Raw genomic sequence first — 16,990 nt, 5'->3', positions numbered from 1 at the left:
TTTTTAACAAAACATTTGACAAGTTTGGAAAAAAGTTTTTTATTGATTATCATCAAAAGTTTTCTATTGTCACTCTACTGGATGGAATTATGGCATACAACCAAAATTGCAACCCAACACTACATAAGAACAAAAAGGTTGTTTTTAATTAACATATGTATATGTGTTAAACTCGGAATAATAATAACTTATTTTAGAAAATTAACATAAGACATGTTGAAACATTTTTGTCACATTTAGCTCATCAAGTCTAATACTTATCATTGATAGATTTTATCACGTCTAGGAGATGTTTACTTTTTTCTTGTATTAAGTCCTACTTTCATTTACCTTTGTTTGGAAAAAAGTTTTTTTTTTACTTTGCTTTCCCCCTTTCTGTAAAACTCATTTAAACACTTTTTTTTTTTTTTTTTTTCTAAAAAAAAACTTCCTTTTTTTTACGTTACCCGTAAATTATAAATATATAAAAAAAACTTTTTGTTTAAATTTTTTTCTAGTTTTTAAAAGGCCACTTGACCAATTTTTTAATTCTTTCACAACACCTGATATCGTGATCGTGACCTTTCACCAAAACAAGAGATATTCGTGATAAACTAAACACGGACTCGTGTTTGAAATTGTCGGCCACAAAAAAATTCATTTGATAAAAGTATATATATTTTTTTTAGTTATAGAAGGAGACCACTTCATTTTCAATACTTTATTTTTGACAAAAAAAAACTATTCCATTTTACCATCCCTTTTTTTCTTACTTTAACTTTTAAGATATACTTTTAATAAAAATACAAACTACTTTTTCTTATTTTAACTTTTAAGATTTACTTTTAATAAAAATACAAACTACTTTTTGTATTTTAACTTTTAAGATTTACTTTTAATAAAAGTACAAACTACTTTTTTTTATTTTAACTTTTAAGATTTACTTTTAATAAAAATACAAACTATTTTTTTATTTTAACTTTTAAAATTATAAATTTAAGAATAAACATTAGTATGCATGAAATAAATAATGATTAATTGCATAAGTAATCATAAATGTTAGATAACATATAATGACCCCGTCGTATTCGTATTGATCGGAATTAATCTCGACCCATGGTACCGTGTTGTCAAATGACGTGTTGCGTACATAAAGTACCGTGTTGTCAAATGACATGTTGCGTACAATCATGAGGTCTTATTAACATAAATATAAATGTTAGTGAAGTTAATAAGAGTTAGATTACAGAAAATATAATTCAGGCGGTATAACCGGGCATATATAACTTAAATAACATAAATATAAATGTTAGTGAAGTTAATAAAAGTTAGTAAACATAAATGATAGTTAGGCGACAGTGTCGACCATATATAATTTAGGTGGCAGAGCCAACCATATAATAAGAACAATACAAATGCACTAAGAACTTAATAAAAATTAGTAGTTCAAAATGTTAGTAGTCCAAAATTTGATATGTCCGAGTCTGAAAAACCTTAATAATTTCATACCTTGATTAGTGACTCGTGATCGTTTGAGATATCCTTTGATTACACTAAGCTCTTCGTGCTGATAACGTGTTATAATTCAGTAGGCTTATAACTAATTTTGACCTAAGCCTATACAATCCTTAAATATGAGAGAGTAGTAATGGAAGAGAGAGAGAGTATATTTCTTATATGTAAGAAAATGGTGTATATATGTGTGTTCATTATCCACATATATATAGTACAAATTTTACTATCCATATTTGACTAATTACCATCCATATTTTACTACTAAATTTACAACATGTTTGACTTTAAATCTTTATTTAGCAATTTTGACTTAACATATCTTTGTTTATATTATATATTATTCAATAAATTTTTTATAAATGATAGCACGTTTAAAGTCTAATACATTCATAGAAATTAAATCAATTAATACATAACATAAACAAAGATATTTTAAGTCAAATTTGGTAAATAAATACTTGAAAAGTCAAATACGAATTACTATCATATCTTTTTTAAACCACACATATGCATAATTGAATATACCGTTGTTATTATACTTAAAATTAATACCAAAATAGTCCTTTTCACTCTCATAGTCTAGTTAAAAAGCCCGTTTAATGTATTTACCTGTTTATTTGGTTGTTGAACAACTCGATTTTCCTCCTTGGTAGTAATTAGAGGTGTAAATTAAATGAACCGAACTAATCAAGTGCTACTTTTGTTTGACTCGTTAAAAGTTCGATTCGAATTTAAACGATCTCGAACTTAAGCTTGAACATATTTATAGCTTGTTTACTAAACGAGCTCCAACTCGAGCGTCTTACATTGAATTCGGATAAACACATATATATTTTCAAACGAGCTAAGCTTGAACTTAATAAATTAAGCTCGTAACAAGCCAAGATTACGAACTTTTTGAATTTTAAACGAGCCAACCAGGAGCCTGATTCAAACTTAGCCGAGTTTTAGTCGAGGCTCGACAGTGGCGGATCTTGAACACAATCACTAGAGGGGCCAATATAATATATATGTTAAATATCATTTTAAATGGTTCAAAATATAGTAACATCGTCAATCGAGAATAACGATTAACGACCAATATCTATAGTGTATAAATGTTGTAGTTTATTAACGACCAATATCTATAATGTATAAATGTTGTAGTTTAGAGTAATTTCAAACAATACCATTTAAGATGTTATTACCTTCTAAAATTTCATCTGTATGTGACTTATGATTAATTGACTATTATTTTTCATTGCATTGTAATCATAATTAGTACTCCGTATTAGACCACTCCCAGCGGCAAGTGCTTGATCAATCCTAGATTATCCTATAAAGGCTAATCAAGGATTGAGTGCAATGAGGGGTATAATGGATGTCGATTAGGATTTTGGGACATTATTGTCATATTTCGTTAAGTGCTAAACGATCAACAACGATGTCCCGGTCTTCGTAAATTACCTTAACCAACAAAGATCAAGTCTCGGGCAAACTCACGAGAGAGATCAATATGGCTAAAGCAATTCTTCCAGAATCAACAACCTAAAATGAGAGGCCAAGCTCCCTATTTATAGGTTTGAGATCTGTGCGGAAGTAAGATGTGCGCGCACTTAGGCATTCCGCACAAGTACTGCGAGAATCCTACGCACTCTTTAATATTCCGCGTAATCTCACCACATTCATTAACATTTACCGCGGTTCATCAGTTTTGCGTTTTTTCCTTTAAGCAGCATTTCGCACTAAAAATATACATATACATATGTATGTATATGGTCACTGGGGAGTGTCATCAACCATGTCATGCGAGGGCACCATTGGCAATGTCAAGTCCTCACCTAGCCCTCACTTGCCTTCACCTCTCTCGCCCTGGAATTTGTTATGTATAAGCATAAATGAGGACGGATGAAAGAGAGAGAAGTGTTATTTTCACTTGTACTCATAGTGTCATAGCTTATACATTTGTAACTTAATTTATTTAATTAATTTTGTGGGGTATGTGATGGGGAGGAAGTATGTCATGGTTGTCAATGGTGTGTTATGGGAGGAAGTGGTGAGTAATGTGGAAAGGGAAAGCTGATGTGGCGCTGAAAAATGTTGAGGAAGGCGTCATGGTTGGGAATGGTCTTAGCTATTGTAAGAAGTAAATAGAAAAGAGCTATTATAATTCATTAACCATTATTTTTATTATAGTATAATCATAATTAGTGCTCCATATTAGCTGTGTATAAGCAAATAAAAGAAGGAGTAAAAAGGTCTTGAACCTCCACCAATTCAACTCAAAATGCCTTGACACGTTATTTCGTAACCATCGAACCAAAATGATAGCAATATACCTATATTAGGGGTTTTAAGCTTGGGTCGAAGGATTGTAAGTTAGGTTCTTCTAGAAAACTTATTGGAAGGGAGAAGCCCTCTTTTTTGGCTTTACAAGAAACTAAGTTAAACACGGTCGATTTCAACTGGATTCAAAAGCTCTGGGGTTCGATGGAGTGTAATTTTATCCAAAAAGAAAAGATTGGTAACTCGGGTGGGCAACTCTTGATTTGGGATACATCGTTGTTTGAGGAAATCTCGATTTATAATTTCGATTGAGTAATTGGTATCAATGGGGTTTGGAAGTCCTCGGGTCAAGTATGTAATATCTTGAATGTTTACGGGCCACATGATGACGCCAAAAAACTCAAACTTTGGGACGACCTTTCTAAATTAGTTTCGGGTATTGAGGAGTCATGGATTCTTTGTGGGGACTTTAATGAAGCCGGGAATGAAGCGGAGAGATTCAATTGTGACTTTATCGAGTATAGAGTTAAATGGTTCAATGAGTTCATTGCCAATAATTCGTTGATTGATTTTCCTTTGGGAGGTTGTAACTTCACAAGGGTTAGCGACGATGGACTCAAATATAGCAAATTAGACCGGTTTCTAGCTTCGAAGAAATTCCAACATCTTTGGAATGATTTATCGGCGGTAGTTTTAGACAGGCATCTTTCGGACCATTGTCCAATTGTCTTGAAAGAGGTCGAAAGGAATTTTGACCCCAAACCGTTCAAAATTTTCAACGCTTGGTTAGACGAAGATGATGTTGATAATGTCATTAGAAACGCATGGAATTTACCGGTCCCTGACATCTACTGAAAGGATTGTATGTTTAGAAATAAACTCAAGAACGTCAAAAATGAGCTTAGAGTTTGGAGCAAAGATAAGTTCAAAGGTCTTGAAGGTGAAATCGAAATGCACAAGTCTACTGCTCAAAATCTTGAACTGAAGGCTGAAAAAATAATTTTAAATGATTCGGAGTTGGACCTGTGGAGAAAATCTAGGAAGCTTTGGTTTGAAAAGGAGAAAACTAAGTCTAACATGCTAAAGCAAAAGGCAAGAATCAAATGGATAATTGAAGGGGACAAAAACACTAAATTCTTTCATTCAATATTCAAAAAGAATTGCAACAAAAATACGATTCGGGGGTTAAAAATAAATGGGATTTGGAGCGAAATACCGGAAGACATTAAGTCAGAGGCCTTCCATCACTTTAAAAAGCGATTTGAACAACCTTCCACGGATAGATCGAGTTTAGAGGATTTCGATTACCCAAGTTTATCAGAAGCCGAGCGTGTGGGACTAGAGGTTAGATTTGAAGAAAAAGAAATTCACGATTGTAACTACCCAAACCAATAACCAACCGAAAACGCTAAAAATATTTTTTTTTATGTCAGAAGGGTGCACCACGCGCACCACCTTAGGGTGCGCGACGCGCACAGGCCCATTTCAGTTCTGTCCGGATTTGTAAATTTTCAAATAAAGATCTCCCACTTCCCGACATATTTAGACGAAACGCTTTTCAAAACATGATATAATAGTTAAAACTCACACGATTCAATAATAAAATAAGTTTTACGAAACCGGGCCCACATATGCCGTAATACGAGTTTCGTACAAAAGTATAAGTTTCAACCGAATTAGTTTAAATTCCAAACGACACTAGAGCATGATGTTTGGGGGTTAAACTAACCAACTCTCAGTCAAACTTCAAAAGCTAACACATCCAAAAGCGTCCCCTATCAAACAAGCGGGATCTCTAATCCAATCGAATGCCCTTACCCTTGTCAACACCCGAGCCTATAAAAAGGTAAACAACGAGAGGGTAAGCAAAACTTAGTGAATGCAATAATTATACATACACATATATAACCTACTTACTTGCAAACACTTACACAATACCGCATACAAGCTAGAAATTCGACAACTATACAAACATTATGCATATACCAATATCCGCAATCATAATAAGCTAGCGATTCCAAAAGCATATAGTTCACAATTAAATATGCTAGTACAAAAATTCACACAACTATGGTTAACCAATCATACTAGGGAACGGTACTCGAAAAAGACCGTCGGAGTTCATATCATCCATTAGTGTTACTTAAACACCGCGTAATCACTAATCCCCGGGGTGATGTCTTAAACACCGCGACTAACTCACCCCCATGACAATGTGGCGTCTTGAACACCGCGACGATTCCACATGTCAATCAAAACAATGAGTGGTGTCTTGAACACCGCGACAATTCCACTCCCATGACAATGTGGTGTCTTAAACACCGCGACAATACCACACGTCAATCAAACCAATGAGTGGTGTCTTAAACACTGCGATAATACCACTCGTTACGTAGAATGTGGTGTCTTAAACACCGCGACAATACCACATTCATACTACACAAATAAATACATTATATATGCACACGCATAATTATTCCACTCACCTTAACTATTCAGTGACGGTTTTATACTTCCGTGAGCTTCAAAGAAAAGTACCTAATACAATAAGTACTCGATCAACACACAAACTAGTTGGACTAAATACCAACAACTTACACATGTGCATTTAATGACTTAGATGCATTAAATGAGCCATTTACATCAAAACTGACCATTTAAGGTCAAGACCATCATACATCACTAAAAGCTAGTGATTAAGGTCCAACCACCCTAACTAATACACATTTAGGGTATTTCATACCCTTCTTTCTCAATTAGGTCAATTATTACCCATTTGACCACTTTAAGGTCTACACACCCATTTACTAAACATCTAAGTGTGCTAGTAATTTACTAACCAATTTAGGCTCATAAACCCCAATTAACACTTTGAAACCCTAGGTTAGTCATTCTTGAGTCCTCATGGCTCAATCTTGCCCAAGAACACCCAAATCACCAAATATAGGTTTTTTTATGTTCTTCATTTACCCAAACCCTAACCCATACATAAATCAAAGTAAGGAAATCAAAGTTATAACATACCACTACAACCAAAACGTAGCTAGAGAGGAGATAAACAACTTTAAAACTCGAGCTAAGACTCAAAACAGGCTCTTTCTTCCTTTGCTTGAGCTTTCTTACATAAGAATCTCACTCTCTCTCTAAAATTGAAGTGGATAGGATAAGGTTGTTGGAATTAGAGTGAATGACACCCCAAGATCTGATCTACTGGCCTTAACTCGTCCACAAGTGAAATTACCAAAAAGCCCTTCAAAATATCTGATTAAAAAGGAACAGAATCCGGCTACAGTGAAGAGTGCGCCACGCGCACCCCTATGTGTGCGTTGAGCGCACCAAGCTCAGATCGTTCTCTGACCTCTGTTTAAATACACAAGGTCACCCACACTTCATGTACTCTATATACATCTCTGTTTAATAAATATTAGGGTCTTACAACGATGCTATTTTCGATTGCGGTAGCACAAAGGCCCCGGGACCGGATGGTTTTAACATGAGGTTTTTCAAAAAATATTGGGAATTAATAAAAGATGATCTTATCGTGGCTATTGATTGGTTTTGGGAAAACGAGGAGTTTTCTAGGGGTTGCAATGCCTCATTTGTTACTCTTGTTCCGAAAATAAATGACCCCCAATCCCTTGGTGATTTCCGTCCTATAAGTCTTATCAGTAGCTTCTACAAAATAATCGCCAAAATGTTATCGAATCGGCTAAGGAAGGTCATACCATCTTTAGTTGGCCAGGAACAAAGTGCCTTCCTAAAAGGTAGATTTATTTAGATGGCGCTCTAATCGTTAACGAAGTTATTGATTTTCTCAAAAACTCGAGGCGTAAGGGCATTATCTTTAAAGTTGACTTTGAGAAGGCCTTTGATTGTATCGATTGGGATTTTTTATTAGAGGTTATGAATTGTATGGGTTTCGGGGCTAAATGGCGTAAATGGATATATTCTTGTCTTAGTCCGGTCTCCATTTCGATCCTCATCAACGGGTCGCCTACAATGTAGTGACCCGAACTTTTCCAGGTTTATATATATTAAATGAAATTGTTATTTACATGATTAAGTGTTTTCGACATGTTAAGCAATCAAACTTGTTAAGACTTGATTAATTGAAATAGGTTTCATATAGACAGTTGACCACCCAAGTTGACCGGTGATTCACGAACGTTAAAACTTGTAAAAACTATATGATGACATATATATGATTATATATATAGTTAACATGATATTATGATAAGTAAGTATCTCATTAGGTATTTTAACAATGAGTTATATACATAAAATTGAGTTTATTGAATTAAGAAACTCGAAACGGTATATATAACGATTATCGTTATAACAACGTCTTACTAAATACATATTAATCATATTAAGATATTGATACACTATGGTTAATCATGATAAATGATAAGTAAACATGTCATTAAGTGTATTAACAATGAACTACATATATAAAACAAGACTACTAACTTAATGATTTCGAAACGAGACATATATGTAACGATTATCGTTGTAACAACATTTAACTGTATATATATCATAATAAGATATATTATTAATATATCATAATATCATGATAATTTAATAATTTAACATCTATTTAGATATAATAAACAATGGGTTAACAACATTTAACAAGATCGTTAACCTAAAGGTTTCAAAACAACATTTACATGTAACGACTAACGATGACTTAACGACTCAGTTAAAATGTATATACATGTAGTGTTTTAATATGTATTCATACACTTTTGAAAGACTTCAAGACACTTATCAAAATACTTCTACTTAACAAAAATGCTTACAATTACATCCTCGTTTAGTTTCATCAACAATTCTACTCGTATGCACCCGTATTCGTACTCGTACAATACACAGCTTTTAGATGTATGTACTATTGGTATATACACTCCAATGATCAGCTCTTAGTAGCCCATGTGAGTTACCTAACACATGTAGGAACCATCATTTGGAAACTAGCATGAAATATCTCATAAAATTACAAAAATATTAGTAATCATTCATGACTTATTTACATGTAAACAAAATTACACATCCTTTATATCTAATCCATATACCAACGACCAAAAACACCTAAAAACACTTTCATTATTCAATTTTCTTCATCTAATTGATCTCTCTCAAGTTCTATCTTCATGTTCTAAGTGTTCTTCATAATTCTATAAGTTCTAGTTTCATAAAGTCAAGAATACTTCCAAGTTTGCTAGCTTACTTCCAATCTTGTAAAATGATCATCCAACCTCAAGAAATCTTTCTTATTTACAGTAAGATGTCTTTCTAATACAAGGTAATACTCATATTCAAACTTTGATTCAATTTTTATAACTATAACAATCTTATTTCGAGTGGAAATCTTATTTGAACTTGTTTTCATGTCATGATTCTGCTTCAAGAACTTTCAAGCCATCTAAGGATCCTTTGAAGCTAGATCTATTTTTCTCATTTCCATTAGGTTTATCCACAAAACCTGAGGTAGTAATAATGTGTAAGACCCGAATATTTGTAGTGTATATAAGTGTAATGTTTGATACTTGAAACGGGGTTTTGGTTATATATTTAAAAGCAAGAAAGAAGCTGAACTGGAGGTGTCGCGCGCCGCGCGGCCTGGTGGCGCGCCGCGCCATCTGTCTGCGACAGATTCTCCTCTTCTTTTAAAATAGATATTTTGAGGGCATTTTGGTAAAATCACCTTGGGGTCCGAATTAAAGGCCTTAGGATCAGTTTGGTGAGCTCATTACTTCATTTCTCAACCACCAAACATCATCCATTCATTCTAGAGAGAGAGGGGGTGGTTAAGTGTGAGAAAGCTTAAATCGGGGAAGAAGAAGCTCATTTCGGGTTAGAACTCGGGAGTTAAAGTTGTTCATCTCCTCCTTAGCTACGTTTTGATTGTTGTGGTAAGCCCTAAACTTGATTACCTTAGTTTAATGTGTTTAAGGGTTAGGGTTTGGGTTAGTATTGCACATAAAACCCATTTGTGAGTAATTTGGGTTTTTTGGGTAAGTTTGGGTCATGAAGACCCAATTGGTGACTAACTTAGGGTTTTGAAAGGGGTAAATGGTGTAAATGGGTCTTAAAGACCTAAGTAAATACTAATACACTTATAGTTAATGTTTGTGAGTGTGATTTGGGTTGTGGGTGACCCAAATAGGTGTGTTGACCTAGAAATGGGTCAAGTGGGTCTTTGATGACCTAGGTTGTCTTGCATGTATGAAAACGAGTTAACTTTGTGGTTAAAAGTGTGTTAATACCTTAATTGGCTAAAGTTAGGGTTTTTGGTGAAGTTAACCCATTATTAGGGTTAAAGGTGCAAAATGGGTCGGGATTGCACTTAGGGTCAAAAGACTCTAGATTGTTAAGTGAGTTGCTTGACCGACTTGAGTTGTGAATTGATTATGTGCTAAAATGTAATAGGTACGTTACATTGACGTTGCAAGTTCGGTTATCTTACACGAAGACTTCGAGGTGAGTGGAATAATTATATGCGTATGTATATAATGTATCTATTTTTTGTAGCGTGAAAGGTGTAGTGTCGAGGTGTTAAGACACCACATTTCACATGAAGATTGTAGCATCGAGGTGTTAAGATGCCACTCGGGTGTAGCATCGAGGTGTTAAGATGCCACCTAGGAGTGTAGTGTCGAGGTGTTAAGACACCACTCCGTAAAAATAATGAGTGATGCATCGAGGTGTTAAGATGCCACTCGGGGTGATGTGCCGAGGTGTTAAGGTGCCACCCTAGGGGTTAGTGGTGCGAGGTGTTAAGTGCCCTAACGGATGTTACGAACACCGATGGCGTTTTCGCGAGAGCCGTTCCCTTGTACTATTGGTTAACCATGGTTATTTGTGTTGTAAGTATATTATATTATTCGAGTTATATTTATATGCGGATGTTATGCTAGCTTGGGGGTATTGGTGAATTATAGCTTGTTATTGCGACGGTAAGCTAATGTTGTTTGCTAGCGCGTTTGCGGTTGTGTATGTGTATGCAAGTAGGTATAATTATATATGTATTCGTATAATTATTACATTCACTAAGCTTTGCTTACCCTCTCGTTGTTTACCATTTTATAGGTTCGGTTTTGGACAAAGGTAAGGGCATCGTTTTGGACTAGAGATCCCGCTTGATGCTAGGGGGACGCTTTTGGCTTTAGTAGCTCTTGGAGTTTGACCGATAGTTGGGTAGTTTAATCCCAAACGCCATGCTCATTGTGTAGTTTGGAACTTAAACTTTTTGGTGGTCGAAACTCGTAAATCGTATTAAACTCGTAAAACGGCCGTTGTGGGCCCCACCTGTAAAACATTGATTTTATATTTGAAACAAGTTAGTTTTACATATTTGGATGTATGGTAAAAAGCGTTTCGTCTAAATGTGTCGGGAACTAGTCAATCTTATTCGCATTTTGAGACTTTCCGGACAGTCCACTTTGGCGCGCCGCGCCCCTATATGGCGCGCCGCGCGGGTATGCTGCACAGGAAATTTTTTTTTATTTTGTATTTTCGCGTGGTTTGGTCGAGGTTTGGTTTGGGTTGTTACAAGTGGTATCAGAGCATGGTCTAAGGGATTTAGGTGACTTGAGATAGGCGCCTAGACTTAGACTTTTTGTGTGTGCGCTATGCGGGACTTGTAGGACTTTGGGTCGGATCGGGATTGGTTTGTGCATAGGTTTATATAAACTAATCATGCGCTATTCGTTATGTATGTTTAGCGAGCATCGAGCGAGATGGACGTTGTACTAGCAAGTTAATGCGACGTGCTCGCGTAACAATGATTAGCTACCATTGTTACGGGCGCAAATCGTGTCGAACAAGCAATGTACGATGATTGTTGAGCAAGATGGGGTAGTGTGGTGTATATGTATATACATACGAGTTATGTCTTTTGTTTCGCCGCTTAACCTACTTCGTTTTATAGAATGAAGACGAGAAACGGACCCGATCATGATAACGGAAGTACAAGTGAGGACGCCGAGTTTTCGGCCAAGGTTGAGGCCGTCTTTAAAAAGTTAAAAGCGGATTTTCTTACGGACGTCCGAAAAGTCTTCCAAGATTCGGTCGATGGGCAAGTGACCGATTTGATAAATGAACGAATGAAGGCCACTATCGAAGAGGCCCTTGATGCTAGAAACATTTATCATCGTGGTGAAGGAGGTGAAGGAAGGCGGGACTTCCACTACAAGAATTTCAAGGACGCTCAACCCCCGATGTTTAATGGGGTACGAGATCCTTTAAAAAGTACATGTTGGATCTCCGACATCGAGGGAGCTTTCCGTACCTCGGAATGTCCTCCCGAGAAGAAGGCGAGGTATGGCTCTAGCATGCTACGAGAAGAGGCTAAGTTATGGTGGGATGATAAAATCAACTTGTATGGTGAGGAACAATGTATGGGCTTGACGTGGGAAGAGTTTAAGAAGGAGTTTTTCAAGGAATACCGAACTTCTTCCGATCTCGATAGAATCCGGGACGAGTTGCACCATTTGCAACAAGGCTCAATGGACTTAGTTACTCTTAAGTCTACATTCTTGGCAAAGACTCGTTTTTGCCCGGAATATGTTGGTGACGATCATAAGCTCATGAAGGATTTCTACCGTACTTTGAATGATGAGTACAAGGGGAAGATTAGTCGGGGTATGGCTAAGTCTTTTGATGAATTGTTCGAGTTGGCTCGGGGTTTTGAGCCGGAGGTTCCAATAAAGAGTGATTTCATGTTTTCCAAAAGAAAATTTGAAGGTTTTAGTTACTCTAACGCCTCAAGCAAGAAGAGCAAGAGCAAGAGGGGGGCCGAAAGTGTCAATAGTGCAAAGAAGGGCACTACCGGCGGGTTTTCTTATACGTGCTACAATTGTGGGCAACCGGGTCATATGGCTCGTGAGTGTCCGAAACCACGTTCCGGGAACAAAGTCACTTGTTTTAATTGCGGCAAAGAAGGGCATAAGCAGCCGGAGTGTCCCGACTTGCGAAACGACAATGTGAAACGGTTAGAGAAGGCGGCGGGTATGGCTAGGGGTCGCAACTATTTGATGACCAATGATGAAGCCAAACAATCGCACGAAGTTGTCTCAGGTACTTACATGGTTAATTCTAATCCGGCAAGGATTCTTTTCGATAGCGGTGCAAATTTGTCGTTTGTGTCTCCTAAATTTGTGCCTAAACTTAATAGACCGCTAGCTAAGTTAAGTCGTCCGATAGAAGTCGAAATAGCGGACGGCAAGACGGTGCTAGTGGTTGATGTGTGTGAAAATTGTGATGTTGTTAATGACCTTGGGCGACTTTGATATTGTCATTGGTATGGATTGGCTCGATCGTTATAGAGCCGATATTGCATGCCATGATAAGTTTATTCGTGTGAAGACCCTAAGTGGGGGAGAGTTAATTATTCATGGTGATAAGCGAAGGAGACCGGTGCCGATATGCACTTTTGCACGGGCACGTCGTTTTGTTGTTACCGGTGGAATGGCTTTCCTTGCTCATGTTGTTGATACTCGCAATGAGCCACCACCTATTCGTGAAATTCCGGTTGTTAGTGAATTCGAAGACATTTTTCCGGACGAATTACCGGGTGTTCCGGCGGAAAGACAAGTTGAGTTTCGTATTGAGTTGGTTCCGGGAGCTACTCCCATTGCTAAAACTCCTTATCGTTTAGCACCAACGGAAATACAAGAGTTGTTAAATCAAACCCAAGAGTTGCTCGAGAAGGGTTTTATTCGACCGAGTGCTTCGCCATGGGGCGCTCCGGTGTTATTTGTGAAGAAGAAAGATGGTAGTATGCGTATGTGCATTGATTACCGTGAGTTGAATAAAGTGACGATCAAGAATCGTTATCCATTACCTAGGATTGACGATTTATTTGATCAACTTCAAGGTGCAACGTATTTCTCTAAGATCGACCTACGGCCCGGCTATCACCAAATGCGGGTCCGTGAGGAAGACATAGAGAAAACGGCTTTTCGAACGCGTTACGGGCATTATGAGTTTGTAGTTATGCCCTTTGGTCTTACGAATGCACCGGCGGCATTCATGGATCTTATGAACTGAGTGTGCCAACCGATGTTGGACAAGTCGGTAATAGTGTTCATTGATGACATACTAGTCTACTCGAAAAGTATGAACGGACATGAACATCATTTGCGTGATGTATTGAAGACGCTACGAAGGGAGAAGTTGTATGCAAAGTTCTCCAAATGTGAATTTTGGCTAAGGGAAGTTCAATTCCTTGGTCATATCGTGAACGAAAACGGGATTCAAGTAGATCCGGGGAAGATCGAAACGGTGAAGAGTTGGGGACAACCGACTACGCCTACGGAAATCCGAAGTTTTCTCGGATTGGCCGGTTATTATCCTCGGTTTATCCAAGACTTTTCTAAGATTGCTTCTCCATTGATGAAGTTGACGAGAAAGAATGCTAGGTTTAATTGGGAGAACGAGCAAGAGATTGCTTTTCAATTGTTAAAAGAGAAGTTGTGTCAAGCTCCGGTGTTAGTGTTACCGGAAGGTGTTGAAGACATGGTGGTTTATTGCGATGCTTCCTTAAATGGTCTCGGGTGTGTTCTAATGCAAAGGGGTAAGGTTATCGCTTATGCCTCTCGACAATTAAAGGAACATGAAACGAGGTATCCGACTCATGATCTTGAGTTGGCAGCGGTAGTGCATGCGTTGAAAATTTGGCGCCATTACTTGTATGATGTCAAGTGTACGATTTATTCGGATCATAAGAGTTTGAAACATCTCTTTAATCAACGAGATTTGAATTATCGCCAACGTAGGTGGATGGATGTGGTGAAAGACTACGATTGTGAAATACTTTATCATCCGGGTAAGGCGAATGTGGTCGCGGATGCCTTGAGTCGAAAGAGTCAACATCCGGCGATAAAAGTGGGGTCGTTACGTTTGATTATTACCAACGATTTTCTTGAAAAGCTTGGTGAGATTCATATAGAGGCTTATGTTCACAACAAGCATACGGAGCGAATCGTGGGCCAATCGGAGTTTATTACTATGGGTCCACGTGGGTTGTTGTCCTTTCAAGGAAGGGTGTGGGTGCCTAAGATGGGTGATTACCGACGAGTGCTACTTGATGAAGCACATAAGTCAAAATACTCCATTCATCCGGGCGCGACGAAAATGTACCTTGACTTGAAGAAAGATTATTGGTGGCCGGGCATGAAACGTGATATTGTGAAGTATGTTGAGCAATGTGTCACGTGTTTACAAGTAAAAGCCGAACACCAAAAGCCGTATGGTAAGTTGCAACCATTAGAAATCCCGAAATGGAAATGGGAGCACATTACCATGGATTTCATTACAAAGTTACCTAAAACGGCGAGAACCCAATTCGATTCGATTTGGGTTATAGTTGACCGATTGACAAAAAACGCTTTGTTTCTTCCCATTAAAGAAGCGATATCGTCGGAGACCTTGGCTAAGTTGTTTATCAAGGAAGTGGTCTCGCGACATGGGGTTCCTATATCTATTATTTCGGATCGAGATACCCGTTTTACATCTCGGTTTTGGGAAAAGTTTCATGAAGATATGGGTACGCAATTGAAGCTGAGCACGGCGTATCATCCTCAAACGGACGGTCAAACCGAACGTACGAATCAAACTTTGGAAGATATGCTACGAGCGTGCATCATTGACTTCGGTGGTAGTTGGGATGAGCATTTGCCTTTGGTGGAATTCTCGTACAATAATAGTTATCATACTAGTATCGGGATGCCACCTTACGAAATGCTTTATGGGCGTAGGTGTCGAACTCCCGTTTGTTGGGGAGAAGTGGGTCAAAGAGAGATCGGGAGTACCGATTTGGTTTTAGAGACCAATAGCAAGATCGATTTGATTCGGGAACATTTGAAGAAGGCTCAAGATAGGCAAAAGTCGTATGCCGATAGACGTAGGCGATTGATTGAGTTCCAAGAAGGCGATATATTGTGATGCTTAAGGTTTCGCCATGGAAGGGTATTATTCGATTTCGAAAACGGGGAAAGTTAGCTCCTCGGTTTATTGGGCCATTCAAGGTTTTAGCTCGTGTTGGTGAAGTTGCATATCGATTGGAATTACCCGAAGAGCTTGCGGGGATCCATAATACATTTCATGTTTCCCACCTCCATAAGTGTCTTGCGGATGATTCCTCATGGATGCCCTTAGACGAGATCGAGCTAAATAACAAGTTAGAATATGTCGAGGAACCGATTGCTATCCTTGACGAGAAGGTGAAAATGTTGAGAAATAAAAAGGTGAGAACTTTCAAGGTTCAATGGCGACTAAGTAAAGGTTCCGAGTTCACTTGAGAGCCCGAAGAGTTCGTGTTAGTTTATCTTCCCTCGTGTCATGCGGCTTGGATTGCGAGGACGCAATCCGAATAAGTGGGGGAGAGTTGTAAGACCCGAATATTTGTAGTGTATATAAGTGTAACGTTCGATACTTGAAACGGGGTTTTGGTTATATATTTAAAAGCAAGAAAGAAGCTGAACTGGAGGTGTCGCGCGCCGCGCGGCCTGGTGGCGCGCCGCGCCATCTGTCTGCGACAGATTCTCCTCTTCTTTTAAAATAGATTTTTTGAGGGCATTTTGGTAAAATCACCTTGGGGTCCGAATTAAAGGCCTTAGGATCAGTTTGGTGAGCTCATTACTTCATTTCTCAACCACCAAACATCATCCATTTATTCTAGAGAGAGAGGGGGTGGTTAAGTGTGAGAAAGCTTAAATCGGGGAAGAAGAAGCTCATTTCGGGTTAGAACTCGGGAGTTAAAGTTGTTCATCTGCTCCTTAGCTACGTTTTGATTGTTGTGGTAAGCCCTAAACTTGATTACCTTAGTTTAATGTGTTTAAGGGTTAGGGTTTGGGTTAGTATTGCACATAAAACCCATTTGTGAGTAATTTGGGGTTTTTGGGTAAGTTTGGGTCATGAAGACCCAATTGGTGACTAACTTAGGGTTTTGAAAGGGGTAAATGGTGTAAATGGGTCTTAAAGACCTAAGTAAATACTAATACACTTATAGTTAATGTTTGTGAGTGTGATTTGGGTTGTGGGTGACCCAAATGGGTGTGTTGACCTAGAAATGGGTCAAGTGGGTCTTTGATGACCTAGGTTGTCTTGCATGTATGAAAACGAGTTAACTTTGTGGTTAAAAGTGTGTTAATACCTTAATTGGCTAAAGTTAGGGTTTTTGGTGAAGTTAACCCATTATTAGGGTTAAAGGTGCAAAATGGGC

The 16,990-nt window shown here is 37.8% G+C and overlaps 1 protein-coding gene across 1 annotated transcript; it reads left to right on the top strand.

Moving 5' to 3' along the window:
* The first annotated feature begins 3,536 nt into the window (after nucleotides 1-3,536).
* On the top strand, nucleotides 3,537-4,614 carry LOC139889056 (uncharacterized). Its single transcript, XM_071872030.1, has 2 exons — nucleotides 3,537-3,590; nucleotides 4,099-4,614. Exons 1-2 carry the CDS (start codon nucleotides 3,537-3,539, stop codon nucleotides 4,612-4,614), a joined length of 570 nt encoding a protein of 189 aa, XP_071728131.1.
* Nucleotides 4,615-16,990: the final 12,376 nt, after the last annotated feature.

This window comes from Rutidosis leptorrhynchoides, chromosome 2, assembly GCF_046630445.1.
Source record: "Rutidosis leptorrhynchoides isolate AG116_Rl617_1_P2 chromosome 2, CSIRO_AGI_Rlap_v1, whole genome shotgun sequence".
Taxonomy (NCBI): domain Eukaryota; kingdom Viridiplantae; phylum Streptophyta; class Magnoliopsida; order Asterales; family Asteraceae; genus Rutidosis; species Rutidosis leptorrhynchoides.
This window is presented reverse-complemented; position numbering and strand designations above follow the sequence as displayed.

Bases quoted from the DNA above. Each gene is read 5' to 3' on its own strand.
- LOC139889056 (XM_071872030.1), top strand. From the start codon at position 3,537: ATGTGGAAAGGGAAAGCTGATGTGGCGCTGAAAAATGTTGAGGAAGGC. The intron at 3,591-4,098 runs GTTGGGAATGGT...GGGGTTTGGAAG, and splicing joins ATGTTGAGGAAGGCGTCATG to TCCTCGGGTCAAGTATGTAA.